The sequence below is a fragment of the Pseudopipra pipra genome, chromosome 1, assembly GCF_036250125.1.
Source record: "Pseudopipra pipra isolate bDixPip1 chromosome 1, bDixPip1.hap1, whole genome shotgun sequence".
NCBI lineage: Eukaryota > Metazoa > Chordata > Aves > Passeriformes > Pipridae > Pseudopipra > Pseudopipra pipra.
Genome location: NC_087549.1, coordinates 86,850,599 through 86,866,296, shown reverse-complemented (window position 1 = coordinate 86,866,296; position 15,698 = coordinate 86,850,599). Strand labels below are relative to the sequence as shown.

The 15,698-nt window shown below is 41.1% G+C and overlaps 2 protein-coding genes across 10 annotated transcripts in view; one reads left to right on the top strand and one right to left on the bottom strand.

The window, feature by feature from the left end:
• The window catches only part of FARS2 (phenylalanyl-tRNA synthetase 2, mitochondrial), a 240,492-nt gene extending 230,402 nt beyond the window's left edge, over window positions 1-10,090 (bottom strand). For 3 of the 7 annotated variants that reach the window (XM_064663603.1, XM_064663572.1, XM_064663631.1), the window contains exons 1-2: window positions 10,016-10,090; window positions 3,398-3,471 (exon numbers count right to left, since the gene is read on the bottom strand). The gene's annotated coding sequence lies outside the window, so the exon portion shown is untranslated. Of the gene's footprint in view, window positions 1-3,397; window positions 3,472-4,025; window positions 4,093-9,056; window positions 9,930-10,015 lie in introns of those variants that run through there. The other 4 variants (XM_064663596.1, XM_064663562.1, XM_064663624.1 and 1 more) reach the window with 3 other exon arrangements.
• A 12-nt stretch (window positions 10,091-10,102) lies between these two features.
• The window catches only part of LYRM4 (LYR motif containing 4), a 91,235-nt gene continuing 85,639 nt past the window's right edge, over window positions 10,103-15,698 (top strand). For all 3 annotated transcript variants that reach the window (XR_010432402.1, XM_064663674.1, XM_064663669.1), the window contains exon 1: window positions 10,103-10,215. Coding sequence is in view for 2 of the 3 variants with exons in the window: in XM_064663674.1 (XP_064519744.1) it covers window positions 10,130-10,215 (86 nt within the window). In the remaining variant the exon portion in view is untranslated. The remainder of the gene's footprint in view (window positions 10,216-15,698) is intronic.

Here is a 15,698-nt window from a genome sequence, read left to right as displayed (position 1 = left end):
CAAGAATTAACTACCTAGGCAACCTCCATTAACAAGCTTAAAAATTTTACTTTGCATATTCTACAGTTATGAATGTATATAGGTTACCAAAAGACAGAAGACCTGATATGTGAATATTCTACTTACATTATGAAACATTTTCTGTAACTGTAGCTAAATAAATGCATTAATTATGTTTAAAGCCTAAGGATAAAAAAAAGTAGTCTTTTTCCTTAAAAACACTTCAACTGCAACAACTGACACTGAATTATAAACAGTGCTGCTGATAAATATTGATGATAAATTTTATTATTAAAAATGTTCAATTTAAAGTTCTGCCTATTCAAATAAATACAAGTCAAATTTCAAAAAGCATTTGCTTAATCCTGGTCTAATTTCCTGATACAACTGTTCTCCAGTTCTGGTAAAAGTTTACAGCCAGGATTAATTCATAAGTGTTCAGGCAGACTACTTTCTAACACTCTATTTGATTACATCTGAACACGACTGTCTTTATAACCTTCAGGAGGTGCTGACATCTCCTATAACTTTTTAAGAAAAACTAGTTCCAAAATATTCTGTAGCAAGCAAAGCAAGGCAAGCATGACTTAAAATATAGATTTAAATTGTGTCTCCATCCAGTCCTGCTACCACCAGATTAAAAAAAAAAAAGTTTGAGAGTGTTACACTAAAAAGAACAAGACTAGTATCACTAACTTCTTTCTTTGCCATTAATGCTAGAAAATAGGATATATTTCAGTTCATGACTCACAGCATCCTAGGATAATGGGCTCCCGAGCAGCTTAATGTTTTAACATCTTTAATATTACTCTGTAACACCTCCTATAAGGCTTTCTAATATTGATATACTTAGACATATAATGTCAATATACCACACAAAACCCAGCACAAAGAACAAAAGAAAACCTTTGAAAAGCCTTGAGAAAGCCATGTCTTTTATTTATATCAGAGAACCTCTCTGTGACAGCAGACATCTGCAAGTCGCACTTCCCTCCAGAGCAAGCCTCAGTGAAAGAAAACCTAAGACAGAGCTTGGGATACACCTCTCAGACTATGGCACACAGAAGTGTTTCTCCATCCAGTCTTAAGATAACAAAGGCAACATCCCTTCATCTTGCATTTTAAGCCAAGATACACACATTGACCAGGCAAAAGAAGCCATACAAGTCAGGGAAGAAGAGAAAATAACAACATGAAAGAATCAAATCTTTATTATTAATGAAGAATAAGATGCTACTATAGCTCAAGGTCACATATGATAAAACAATCTTCACTTAACTCCATGTCCATTACATACTGAGAGAAAAAAAACTAAACCATAATAATTGTTATTATTTTTTCTTTAAAACCATCTGTAGAATTGCAATTTGCCACATGCTGAAAGATCATATTCCATACAGGCCCAGCAGGCTCTGCCACTCAGGGTTTGGAGTGAGAGTAGTCAGGGGACACTGGGGTCAAACGAACTCCTAATATCACGTGAGAAAATAGGATTTGGTAGAACCTGCAATATCTCTTAAGTTTATTTTAAAAAGAACAATTTAAATAACAACAGTTACTAGAACAAACACGGTGTTACCGCATACTTAGTTCAAATCTATCTGGCAGAGTTTCTGTTTGTAGAATGAATACTATATTAACCATACAACCGACCACAAGAAAACAGTGAAAAAATGGCACTATTAGAATAAGATATGTTGTGAGTGAAAGTGGGGGGTGGAATAAGAACCACAATCTGTGCATGGATGGAGAGGGACAGAAGGGAAAACAGGAAAAGTTAACCTTTAATCTCTCTATCTGTTCAGAACAACATTCTTTCATAAAACTTGATGAAGTTAGGGTGCCAACATAAAAGAAGCAAGCAGCTTTCCTAAGTTCATCAAACCTATATAGAGTCAATATTTAGTTACATCTTCAATATCTATTAATTTTACATGTACAATACCATATCTGTCCATTTTACAATATTATCTTCCCACTGGAAGAGCTGGTGTAATGCACTATGTAATTTTCACAGTGAGAGTAATTAGTATAATAAAATCAAAGTTAAAACAAATGTTGGGAAAAAAAGCTACATTAAAAATCTAAAATAGATAAGAAAGCAATGAAAAAAGTTATGTTAAAAGTCTCAAAAGTAAGTATACTCTTAACAAAGGTCTTGAACGGTTTCTTCAAAGTGAAACCAATTCTGAAATCATACACACACAAAAAAATTAAATGAAGCACCATTAAATCTCTGTGAAGACCCAATATTTACTCTGTTTATCTGTTTTTCTCCATTTTAGGTGGAGCACACATACTTCACCAGGAATCATTTTCAAAAAAAGGAAAAAGTTAAATAACAATGAAAAGCACCTGCATAAAAATGAATTAAAAGAAACAACGCATGTACAGTGCCAGGAAAAAAACAAAAACAAAAACAAAAAACAAACAACTAAACAAACAGAAAAACCCCACAGTCTGATCCTGGGCAAAACCAACACTAGGCTACAAAGCATACCTGAAATAGGTATGCTTCAGAATAGTAGACCAGGGAGATACTTAGTTCAGGTCTCCAGAGAGAGACCTGGGCTCTCAAAAATATTCCCAGAACAGTATTTGATATTTTAAACTATTTTTTCCCCCTTTCCCACCTTTCAGCAGAATGTAAAGCCATTCCTATTGGAAAGTTGACAGCTCCACTTCATAGGCCTGCATCCCTGTCTAAACTGCCACACATTCTCATTTTGAGGTAACACACAAAACTTTATAAAGAGACACAAACACACACTGCCTTTAGCTTATTCTGCCATGGGGCCAGGGATGTAACAGACTGGAAGGCTGAGAGATTTGTAAAAACATAACTATTGCCTCTCCCAAGAGCTCCCTGAGCTCCCTCACCATTCACCAGAGCATCCTATGCTGAATTCTGACCTGCATCAATTATAACTGGTTTGTAAGTAAGGAGAACCTAATTCTGCCACCTCTTCACACGCTGAACAGCAACTTATTGCCTAGGTGGTTTGGCAGATTTCAAAGGGATTATATTCAAAGATATGGAAATACTCTGCTATAAGGATGATAGAATTTGTCCTTCTGAATTTCTTCTTTGGAAGATTATCATCTTCTACCTATTTATCTATCTATTGTTATTATTGTTCTATCTTTATGTCTCAAAAGTTTCTTTGGTTTTGTATTAGGACTAAAGAAATGCATCAATTCTATATGGAAAGCAACTTTAGATAGCCAGCATACCTGTCTTTAGCAGCTGGTGAAGATGAAGAAATATTTTTAATTATTAAATAAATTAAAATTCAATTATTAATTAAAATGTAGAAGGACTGAAAACTTGTTACTAACTAAAAAGGCTAGCACTGTTTGTGGCAAAGAGATTCAGAAAGCTAAATTTATTATTTACCTGCAAGCACAGATAATCTTCCCTCAGCTCTATTAGCTTTAGTCAGTGCTTTGTTTCTTCTCTTCAAGGACTGTCTGAAAGAAAAATTTTGACACAGTCACCCCAGATTACACAGATATAAAAACCAGAAACAGAAATAAAATAAAAAGGAAGTTCTATCTAGAAGTGTGAAGGCATGTAAGGAAATATTGACAATTCAGCTGATCTTACAAATGCATCAGAAACGTGATATATATAGGAATATGTCCCTAATGCACTGTCACACGTGGCCAGAGCTCTGAGGACATAAAACTGATAGTGACACAAGACGAAAAATAAAAATGTCAAAGATCATGCAAAAGTAAGTATTTTAAACTCTACCATTACTACAGTTCCTAATATGGCTACATTGTTTTCCTCTTTTCAACTAAAACATTGCTCCATAGTTTTCTTTCCTCCCCAGAAAAAATTTGTTTCAGCTTCCTATTCAAACTGTTGGTTTTTTAGCTGGAGTAAAAGTCCAAGTTACCAGAACAAAAAGTCATATGGATGCACAGCATCATATAAAATGAAAATGTGTTACAAGTGGAAAATCATTCCCCCTCCCCATGTCCCACAGTCAGAAAAACTAAATAGATAGCCTACTTACAATACACTTAATCCTTGATGATTTACACATCCATTGTAAAGCAAATTTTTTTTTAATTTTTCTTTCCCTAAAAAAATTAAAAATATTAGTTTCTTCCACATGTCCCGTTATCAGAGGTCATACCTTTCCCCAACAGCACCTTTTCAATACATTATACAAGAACTTTCTACTTCTACCTTACCTTGGATAACATGTTTTCTTATATCAGCTCCACACTACTTTACAGCCACATGATACTTCCACGCCTACTGATACTTTAATCCAGGAATTGCTTCTAGCAAATAATCACACAAGAAGTATTTATAAGAAAATGGTTAGTGAAGTGGATTTTCAGGGAAGGACTTAAGCAGTAGTCCCTGACCTGAGTAGAGCTAGCTCCTGGTATCGCCTGAGAAGAAAACCCATGCCCATAATCCAGAGAGCAGAAGAACTGGGATGCACCCAAGCAGCAGGATGTCTTTGATTTCGTATACCTGAGACATGGGGACCGGGTAATCGGAAAAAAAAACTCAGAGCACTGTGCTAGCTGTGCACCAATCCCCAGCGCTGAACCACGGAGAATCTGGGATGAAGGGCATCCCATCCTTTACCACCACAACATGACTGCGTGCATGCTTGTATACACACTTACACACATTTTTATGCATATTCACATGCACATTCACATATGACAAAAAATAAACTCAAGAGAAGAAGGAACTTTGCTCTAGCAAAATACCTTGGATGCAATCGTGATTGGCAGTACCATTTGTAACCAACCTGACAAACCAGAAATCACAAGTCAAGAAAAAAGATACAGGGCTGGCTACAAAGAGACTCTCAGTTGCTCTTAAACAAAATATCAATCCTTGTTTTACACTAAATATGCTTCCTAAGTTAAAAATTTCAACATCCTCTAAAACAGGGCAGAAAAAATACCAAAATAACTACATAAGGTGGCCTGGCTGGATGACTGCGCTTGAGAAATATGACAATAGTGTAAATCACAGAGGAGGGAGAGGAATTAAACAGCTTGACTCTAAGGGCATGAATTAAAAAGTGGGATGAACTCAGGGAAGAGAGTGGCATAAGCTGAGCATCAGAAAACATTTCTGAACAGCAACACTATATAAAGTAGAATATATTTTCCCACAGAAAGGAAAGTTATTTAAGGCTAAATTTGATAAAACACTGGAAAGCACAGCAAAGAAAACATTTCTGAATTGATGAGGCCATAGATGGGAACACCTAATTAATTCTGTCCTTTATGCTTCTCATTATTAGATTTCTGAGTAAGATTGCAGTATAACAAAGAACCACATAGCAAAAAAATGTTAATTTCTTATGGGGTTTTCATTATAAAAAATACCTTGGCTTTCATCAGCATTAAGGTTCAAAGTGTCATTCACATTTGATACAACCATTACACGCTGAACTATTTAAGCACTATTGGTAATTTTAATCCTCTATTATTTATTCTCTCGCCTATTACTGTTACACAAAATTATCCTTTTATTCTGGAGTTTCATAGCATTTTTATTTCAAGCATTTCAAAGTACTTTTCCAACATATGTCCACTAACAACATCTTTTAAAATCAATATGGTATATATTAACAATGCATATCATCAATCCAGAAGTTATTCTGGGATTGCTGAACTGTCCAGCTGCTTCATATCAGCTGCTTAATTATCAGCCAACACAATGCCCATGAAGTCCTCTGCTGTTGCACACTGCCACAAGAAATTAGAAAGTTAAAACTGTGGCCAACAAGGAAAACAAAATTTGGTGTTTCTTTCAGTTCAGTGCCTGCAGCACAAGAGATCATGAACCAGTAAAGGTTTAGGATCAGTGGTAAAACAGGTATTCCCTTAGAAGACCAAGTATTACAACAGAAATGCACTACTGGTTGGAATTTGGTTTTCGTATTATTACTGTTCTTACAATCTTACTTTAAAAAATACACAACATTCTGCAATTCAGTTGGAAAGAGATGGGGAAAACTCACAAAAACTGAGATAAGAGTTTTGTCATGGTTTTTCCTTCCCTTTGAACTTCTAGGCAAAATTTTTCAAAATGCACGAAGAATTTAGGGGTACAGCTGAATTTGAAAAATGGAAGTTTCTCCTCCTGAATAAAAATATTCCTTTCTTTAGGGCAACCAATTTAATATAAATATTTTAATAGCAGAGTGAGTCAAGGCCTCCTGTTAATACTGTGGAAATCTTATTCACCATAGGGAATGGTTAAATTATAGTTTGTTACACTTGTCACTGAAATCCTGAAATTCTTGTGATTTACAATCCTTCTTCTAACGGTCCTACTCTGCTGTATAGGATCTCCCTGTGCACAACACTGTCAATCAGGAACTAAGAGCAGAGAAGAAGAGAGACATCATACCACAGCAGCAGGGTAAAGTTAGCAGTGCTGTCATAAACTGAAAAACAATAATTAAAAGAGATGATGATAATATCACAACAATCAATTATCATTCTGACCCCCAAAGAAAAATAACAAAAACCAACAGCAGTGTACCAGGAAAACACATGCTCTCTGAAAGTGTTCAGTGCCATGTCATAAAGCTGAAATGGTGCACTACAAGGAACTATTCGGCAACATACGACAAGACATCAAATATGCTCCAGAGAATAGAACAGCTGTTTCTTTTCACACCAGTCCACAGTCTCTGCAGGTATTTAATTCAAATTCCTCCTTTACTTTTAGCAGCTACATACTTAGAATATTAGTAAATGTTCCAGGTACAGATACTATTTTGTCCTTCTCAAAGTGCTTATTTATCCCAAGAGATGCAGAAAGGCAAGGCACATGCCACCTTCCTTCCTCAGACCAAATGGTGAAGGCAAAGACTTCTGCACAAATGAACACCCACAAACTCCTTTAGACATTAACTATATGTATCACTGCAAGTACAAAAAAAATCTCCATAAAATATAATAATTAATCAGCACTAAATTTTAAACAAGAGAGGTTTGGGGGCAGGGGGGGAAAAGGGGGGAGAATCCACCCATGTACTGACTGGTTCTGGCTTGATGACTGCATTAAATTCAGGTGTGGTTTTCCCCTAGGAATGAGGAGGTAGTTAATTAAGTGGCTATTAGTGCTTCCCCATACATAGGCACAGGACACAACAATGGTCATTTGAGCTGTGTCTGTCCTTCAAATTCTCTGCAGGCTTGCAGTGATGCACATATACAAAGGCCAGCAGAAACACGTGTACTCCAGTCACAGCAGAGGCAACGTCCACTTCCTGCAGAATGACAGGACTTCTGAGACCATAATTCATTGCTTCTGAGACCATAATCCACTGCTTCCAAGGAAATGCAATAATAAAATACATAAGAAAATATTAATTTTTCCAGATAAAAATGTCAATCCAACTGCACAAAGATTACAAGTTTCTGCTAAAAATTGTTCTTCCCTCCTTGAGTGTATTATAGGTTACACTACGTAAAGGAGACAAGAGAAAAGATTTCTCTCCTTTGATAGGTTTACTTTGAATTTGATAATGCATTGCCTGATCTTATTGCTTATTCTAAACATATGGGGTTTCCAGGCTTCTTTAAGAGAAAAACATGGTTACTGAAAAAAAAAAAAAATTAAAAATGAAACTCACAGAAACTGTCAGGGAGATTCAGGAACAGGATGAGCACCAGAGGCTATTTCAAAATAATTTATAATTGCTTTTCAACTATTAAATCAATACTGTTCATGTAAACAAAATTTGTTTAATGCTTTCATCCTAATTACTCTCTCATCTTTTAGAGCTGAAGATCGTAACACAAAAACTTTATTTCCAACAATAACTGAAGGCTCTTGCAAAATTCCATGGAACAACTGCCACACTCATCCACAGAATGATGTCACATAACTTTGTTAAACTCTCAAACCGAAGTTTTGCTTATCCCAGTGTTGTAGTTGCTCACGTTTTTCTAGAAAAATGCAACATTTCCTCTTAACATTTCTAGTCTGGGCTTTGATAAAGAGAATATCCAAGACATTTTCTATGTATGGAAAAACCTCCATTTCCAGAAGCCTAATGGGCTGCTAAAACATAACATACCTGTAGAGATGAATTTGACATAATTCCATATGTGTCTCTATTTACATTCAGAAGCACAGAACTATTTTAGTTCTTTGCAACAAACTGTAAATTGTATTAGATGCACAACTGACACAGATAATAATACCCAAAGCGCATATATAATAAAATGAGTTTAATTAGTAGCAGCAATTAAAACACTTTTGCCAGAGACATGTAGAATATCTACATGATAGATATTTATACATCTACTATATAAAAAGCATACTGTGGAGAAAGTAGGAGCTCTGTCATGATTATAAATAAATTGTATTATTAATAACATTAAAATATCAGTACTAAATATACCTGCAGCACCATACCTGTAAGGTACAAAGTTATTCTGCAGTGGTAAAACTTTCTGCAAAGGAGGATGCTAGATATGTGCTGTTTCCAGCAACAAAAGGATCAGGATGCCTCTGGTATAAACAGCAAAAGAAGTTCTTAAGCAAAAGAAGAGGCTCACACTCACAGCAGAGAGGAAAGACCAAAAATTAGCAAATAAACAGGTAGAATCTACTTTTTAAATGGCTTCGGTCTGTTGTTCTGTGGACTGTAAGATACACAGGCACTTGTACACTGATTCCTTACTGTGTCCTACCCTCTCCAGTTTCAGCACACATGGGGCCTGTGTGTTAAATTTACCCAAAGTTCAACACAGTTATTCATTTTCTGAAAACCTGTACAAATGGAGAACCTTAGAGGAGGGCACTGATAAAACCCATGTGGTCATTTCTCAGGGTGGTGAAAAAAGCAAGAAAAGAGTTACGAAATAGAGGTTTCCCATTGAAATAAAAGCATTGAAAGCACTGAAATAAAAAGAGGCAGGAAATCCTTGCTAATCTCTGTCAGAGGCTCTCACTACTTAACCAGCAATTGAACTATAACTATACAGGTCAAGCTAGTTTAAATAGGAGAATTCCTCTTAAAACGGGATATTGAGAGAGGAACAACTCATATGACACTGTAACACACTCGAGTCTAGTACACTGGCACTGATGAACACTGACTGCAAATGTCTGCAGTGATTTCACAGTATCACAGAACAGTTAGGGTTGGAAGGGACCTCTGGAGATCTCCTAGCCCAAGCCCTATGCCAACGCAGAGTCACCTAGAGCAGGTTACATGGGGAGGAGGTGTCCAGGTGGGTTTGGAACGTCTTCAGAGAGGGAGACTCCACAACCTCCCTGGGCAACCTGTTCAGTGCTCTGCCACCCTCAGCGTAAAGCTCTTCCTCATGCTGAGGTGGAACTTTTTGAGTTTATGTCCACTGCTCCTTGTCCTGTCTCTGGGCACCACTGAAAAGAGCCTGGCACCCTCCTCTTGGCACCTGCCTTTGAGATATTTAGATGCATTGATGAGATCCCCTCTCAGTCTTCTCCAGACTAAACAGGCACCGCTTCTGCAGTCTCTCCCCATAAGAGAGATGCTCGAGACCCCTCATCATCTTTGTGGCCCTCCACTGGACCCTCTCCAGTACAGGAACACTGACTGCAAATGTCTACAGCGATTTCGATGCAATCCCCTGGCACACATCACTTGTTGCTAGCTTCCAGCCCCGGACCACATCCCACCGCCTGTGACACACCAACAAGGGCGGGGTGGGCACCGCCACGCTGCTGTCACCGACCAGCGTCTCTGAGCGCTGCTTTCGCTTTCCCAGCCGCTCGGGCCTCCCTCCCCGCCTCGGGCCTTTCACAGGGGCACAGCCGAGCCCGACAGGAGCCTCGGGGCAGGTCGCGCCTTGTGCCCCCCGCCGGAGCTGCCGGGCAGTCCCGACACGGCAGGACCCGGCCTCCCGGGCCCCCCGAGCCCGCCGCCCCGGGGGCTGCCCCGCCCGGGGACGCGCCTTTTCCTCTCCCCGCCCCGCCCGGGCCTTGCGCCGGGCCTGGGCCGAGCCGCCACTCACTCACCGCCGGCCCTGCGGCCCCGCTCCCGCCGCGGCTGCGCCCGCCCGGCGCGGGAGGCGGGAGGGCGGGGAAAAGGGGCCCCGCCGTCGCGGGAGGAGCCGCCCCGGTGCCGGCAACATGGCAGCGTCCAGCCGTGCCCAGGTGCTGCGGCTGTATCGCGCCCTGCTGCGGGAGAGCCAGCGCTTCAGCGGCTACAACTACAGGTGCGGGGAAGGGCTCCGGGGGGGACGGTGGCACCGGGTCTCCTTGCCGAGGCGTGGGGGTCCCGGCGGCGCTTGGGGCAGGGCCGCGGGTGCGGGGCAGTGCGGAACCCGGGGAGCCTCTGGGGGAGCCGAGCCTGCCCTGGAGGCGGGAGCGACAGCGGGACGCGCACTGCCCTGGGCCCGGCTCGGAGCGCAGGGAATGGGCAGCCCCTGGTCCCTGTGCCAGACCCAGGGCTGCCTCGAAAGCACCAGGGTAAGGGCCATGCCTGCTGTAGGAGGAAGGGATAGGACAGAGACTGTCCCGACCTGGAGTACTGTGTCCAGTTCTGGGCTCCTCAGTACAAGAACAACAAGGACCTACTGGGTCCAGCAAAGGGCTGCAAAGATGTTTTTGGGGTCTGGAGCATCTCTCTGATGAGGAGAGACTGAGGGAGCTGGGCCTGTTTAGTCTGGAGAAGAGAAGACTGAGAGGGGATCTCATCAATGCATCTAAATATCTCAAAGGGAGGTGTCAAGAGGATGGTGCCAGACTCTTTTTGGTGGTGCCCAGAGACAGGATGAGGAGTAACGGCCATGAACTAAAACACATGAAGTTCTACCTCAATATGAGGAAGAGCTTCTTTACATTGAGGGTGGCAGAGCACTGGAACAGGCTGCCCAGAGAGGTCTCTCTGTCTGGAGACATTCCTAATCCACTTGGACATGTTCCTGTGTAATCTGCTCTGGGTGACCCTGCCTTAGCAGTGGGGTTGGACTAGGTGATCTCCAGAGGTCCCTTCCAACCCTAAATAAGTTGTGAACTTGACAAAGTTTGTGTCTAGTCTGGCTGCTGTGTCTCTCCTGGAAGGGAAGAGCCGGAGCCAGGTTACAGCCAAACCCTACCACCATGTGCTTTGTCTAGGCTCAGGGTGCTGTGTGCAACAGGAGCAGGGTTCACTCATCCTGCCACACAGGATGCTACACTGCCTGCCTGCCTGCCTGCCTGCCTGCCTTCTCTGGTTATCAGTGAAAGACACGCACTGTTTTTTGGCAAAGGTTAGGCATAAGCCTGGTGAATGTTAGATAATCTGCTGTGTGTACGGGGGGTGCTACCCACCAGCACTGCAAAATTGCATTGTCCACTGGTAGTTTATTCACTTTTCCACTTAACTGGACCACAGGCAGAGACATGTGAGCTACTTTTGCAGTGAATCATCTCCAGCTGGGAAGAATTGGGAACAAAAGCCTCTGAACTTGCATAACCGTGGTGCACTCTGTGCTCTTCAAGGCACAAGTATTCCACAAACCTCATGAGAAGAAAGACAGCAGTTCAATCATGTTCCCTTGCTATCAAGGCCGCCTTCTGCTTTTCACTGTCCTGTATCCCAGGTTGCCCTGGTTCTGGCTAACAAAGAAAGGATTGTACGTAATAAAGATGGCTTGAGGCCCATAAGATGTGCAGTTGGTGAACAGCCGAATGAAGCTCTTGTTTGGGCCATGGCATGCTTTCTGCAATGGGTTTGTGCTGGAGGGTGAGCAGTGAGGAAGCTGAATCTGCAGCAGTCAGCGGAAGCAAGCCAGGACCACCTTACTGGTTGTACCAGTAACTGGTGGCACCAGCCTCACAGACCATTTATGGACCCCTCCCTCAGCTCAGCCCCTTGCTGCTGGAGCACAGGGGAAGTTGTTGTAATCTCTTGCCAATAAACCATACTCAAACCTCAGATCCCCCAAAAAATGAAGTATGTATGTACCTGGTTCACTGGCAAATTTTAAAGGATAGAAAACTAAGATATGTGGTTACCTTGCACGTCTGATTTTTGCCACCATATCAAAGTGCAAGTTGTCTCTTTCTGTAAGGGAAATATCTCAGTTTTTGATGGGTCTGTCCTCAGACACTGTAAAATCAGCAACCATATTAAATCTTGTGGTGTATACACATTTGTGAGCACTAAAAGCAATAGCATTTTCTAGCAAGAAATGATCAGCAGCTGTTATGTTTAGAGATCTGCTGGGATGACAACAACAATTCTGCCTCGGTGTTCATGCCACACCCACAGGTAAAATAGATGCCCCGTTAGCTTCTTCTATGCCAAGATAAGCAGTCCTGCCGTGTCCTCAGAGCTGCTGTAATGTGATATGGCAATACACTGGAGTTAACCTCCAGTGTTAACCTAAGTGTGGTTAGGTTAGAACCACACTTAGGTTAACACTTAGTAAAGAACCAACTTGTAGCAAAGTAGGAAGTATTAGAGATTAATATTATTGATTTGTGATTTTGGTTAGAGAATGTCAGAATACTTTGTTATTGCAAACGGTGCATATTTGTAAGTGTACGTCTGGAGTATGATCAGCTGTTTATTGTCTCCTTATTTGCTTACTGTGCTTTTTCTCCTAATTTTGTTGCCCTGGGTTAACCTGGCTGGCAGCTAAACACCGCACAGCTGCTCGCTCACTCCCTGCTCCCCAGTGGGATGGAGGAGAGAATGGGGGGGAAGCGGGAAGGAAAGTAAAATTTGTGGGTTTAGATGAAGACATTTAATAGGACAAAAAAATTAATGGATAATAATAATAGAATCAGAATATACAAAACAAGTGATGCACATACAGTTGCTCGCCATCTGCCAACCAATGCCCAGACAGTTCCCAAGCATCAGCCCCCAGCCAGCTTTCTCCTTAGTTCATATGCTGAGCATGACACCATATTGTATGAAATATCTTTTGGACCAGTTTGGATCATCCTGGCTGTATTTCCTCGCAGGTTCTTGTGCCCCTGCCTACTTGCTGGTGGGTTGGTATGAGAAGCTGAAAATTTCTTGACTTAGTGTAAACCCTGCTTACCAACAGCTGAGACATCAGTGTGTTATCAACATCACTCTCATCCTAAATCCAAACTGCAGCACTGTGCCAGCTACCAGGAAAAAAATTATCTCTATCCCAGACAAACCAGGACAGGTGTACATATAGATTGTGATGGAAAATTCAATATTTTTTGTTTATGACTTTCCTGGCAAATATATTCTATATGTCATTTAGTAGTGCTGGATTTTCTTCTACCACCTGGAAGAACTTGACCAGTAACTTTGAAGAATATCATTCATGTCTTAGAGTAACTGAGGTCACCGCTGTCAGTCTTCAGAATAACACAGGAGCATCTCCAGAGTCCTGAAGTAAATGTCACAGAGTGTTTAGAGGCCCAGATGTATAGGCCAGGTTTTAACATCAGGGAGAGAGAATTTAGTAGACTGTAAGTAATTTCATGTCTACCCTTCTGCCTTATTACCCATGCAGACAGTCTGAGGAAGGGAAAGTGACTTGTACTGGGGGAAAATCAATATACAGAGAGGCAAGATGTTAGGTTTTGAGTCAAAAAGATGGTTTGTAATGAGTGTACTATTTTCTTCTGTGTGGTTGACAAAATTAGAACTTCTGATGGTTTATGATGTGTTGGATTACAATCTCAACTAAATGGATTTAAGGAGTATTTCTAAATATCATTTGTGATTTAAATAATGGCATTATGTTGTGTCTAGTTTTGGTACAGAAAACATCTGGTTGTAAATGAAGATAATCCGAACTTAAAAGTTTCTTGCTTGTTTAATGTGACTGAAGCTCAGTGGTCTTAATACATGGGAATCTAGTGGAAGGGAGTTCTCTTCAGAAGGGCAGCGCAAGGCTGGAGCAGATCTCCCCTGAGAGAGTTTGTCATCTCCATTCTTGAAGGTTTCTGTGACAGGTTTAACCAAACAGCACCATGGCTGACCTGACCTTGTTACATGTAGGCCTACTTCAAGTGTGATGTTAGCCTGGATAAGCTCCAGAGATTCTAGCTAAGCAACATTACTATGATTTTCACATCCCTAGCCTTCCTTGGCCTGTAAAGATACTAACAGTGGTAATAAGTTCAGGGTAGCATCATATGGCATGCTTCCAGCTCATTTCCTTTCTATTTCTTTAATTTCTTGTAGTTATGAGCAGTGTCAGAAGCTTTAAGTCTCTCTGTTGGAATTTTTCTGCAAATAATTTTTTTATGGGTTTTTTTTAAGGTCTTTTCTTGATTTATTGTAAATTTATTTCAGTTATCCATTACGTTCTCTGTTAATTGGTGGATGTTGCATTTTTATTTATAGATACATTTTTCCTTGTCTCTGTAAATTGCATTTTAATGGAATTGATTTTTCTATTAGAATGTGCAATATTATTTGATTAATAAAACTACCCAGTATATAGAAGAATCAGGGAAAAAAATTGTCAAAACAGATTTTGCATTGGAAACAAGTTAATTGAATGCATGCAGTTTCATCTGAGACATGTCCTTCAAGATTTTAAAACTAGTACATCTGATTTTTGCAAATCTCTGCTAACCTAACAACAAAACCAAACAAAATAATTTGCACTGGTTTTTCAGTGCCAGTTGCTCTTCCTGCTTTGACCAGCATGGTTGTTGATCTGATTTTAGGGAGTCATGGAACATAGAGCCATAGAACAGTCTCAATATTGCTAGCTGTTGTTCTCAGGGGGACTTCAGCTTATGGGATATCTGCTGGGAATATAATACAGCAGAGGGGAAGCAGTCTAGGAGGCTTCTGGAGTGTGTGCAAGATAAATTCCTAAAACAGCAGGTGAGGGAACCAATTAGGGAAGGTGCCCCGCTGGACCTGGTTTTTGCCAACTGTTGGGTGATGTAAGTGTTGGAGGACACCTTGGGCAAAGCGATAGTGAAACTACAGAGTTTTCAATTCTCAGAGAAGTAAGGAGGGGGATCAGGAGAACTGCCACCTGGACTTCCAGAGGGCAGACTTTGGCCTGTTTAGGAGACCAAGTGAGTCGCTTGAGAGGCAGTCCTGAAGGACAAAGGTGTCCAGGAAGGCTGGACATTCTTCAAGAAGGAAATATTCAAGGCGCAGAACCAGGCCGTCCTCATGTGCTGAAAGATGAGCCAGCAGGGAAGAAGGCCAACCTGGCTAAACAGAGAGCTTTGGCTGGAACTCAAAGGGGAAAAAAAGAGAAAAAAAAAGGCAGAGTTTTTGACCTTTAGAAGAAAGGGCAGGCCACTCAGGAGGACTACAAGGATAGCATGAGGCTATGCAGAGAGAAAAATAGAAGAGCCAAAGCCCAGGCAGAACTTAATTTGGCTACTGCCATAAAAGAAAATAAAAAATGTTTCTATAAATACATCAGCAACAAAAGGAGGGCTAAGGGTAATCTCCATCCTTCATTGGATGCAGGGGGAAACATGGGGACACAGGATAAGGAAAAGGCAGAGGTACTTAATGCCTTCCTTGCCTCAGTCTTAATAGAAAGACAATTTGTTCTCTAGGTCTCCAGCCCCTTGAGCTGGAAGACAGGAACAGGGAGCAGAATGAAGCCCTCATAATCCAAGGGGAAATGGTTGGCGACCAGCTACAGCACTTAGACACAGACAGGCATGTGGAGCTAGGTGGGATCCATAGAGGCATACCGAGGGAGCTGGCAGAAGAGCTCACTGGGCCACTTTCCATTGT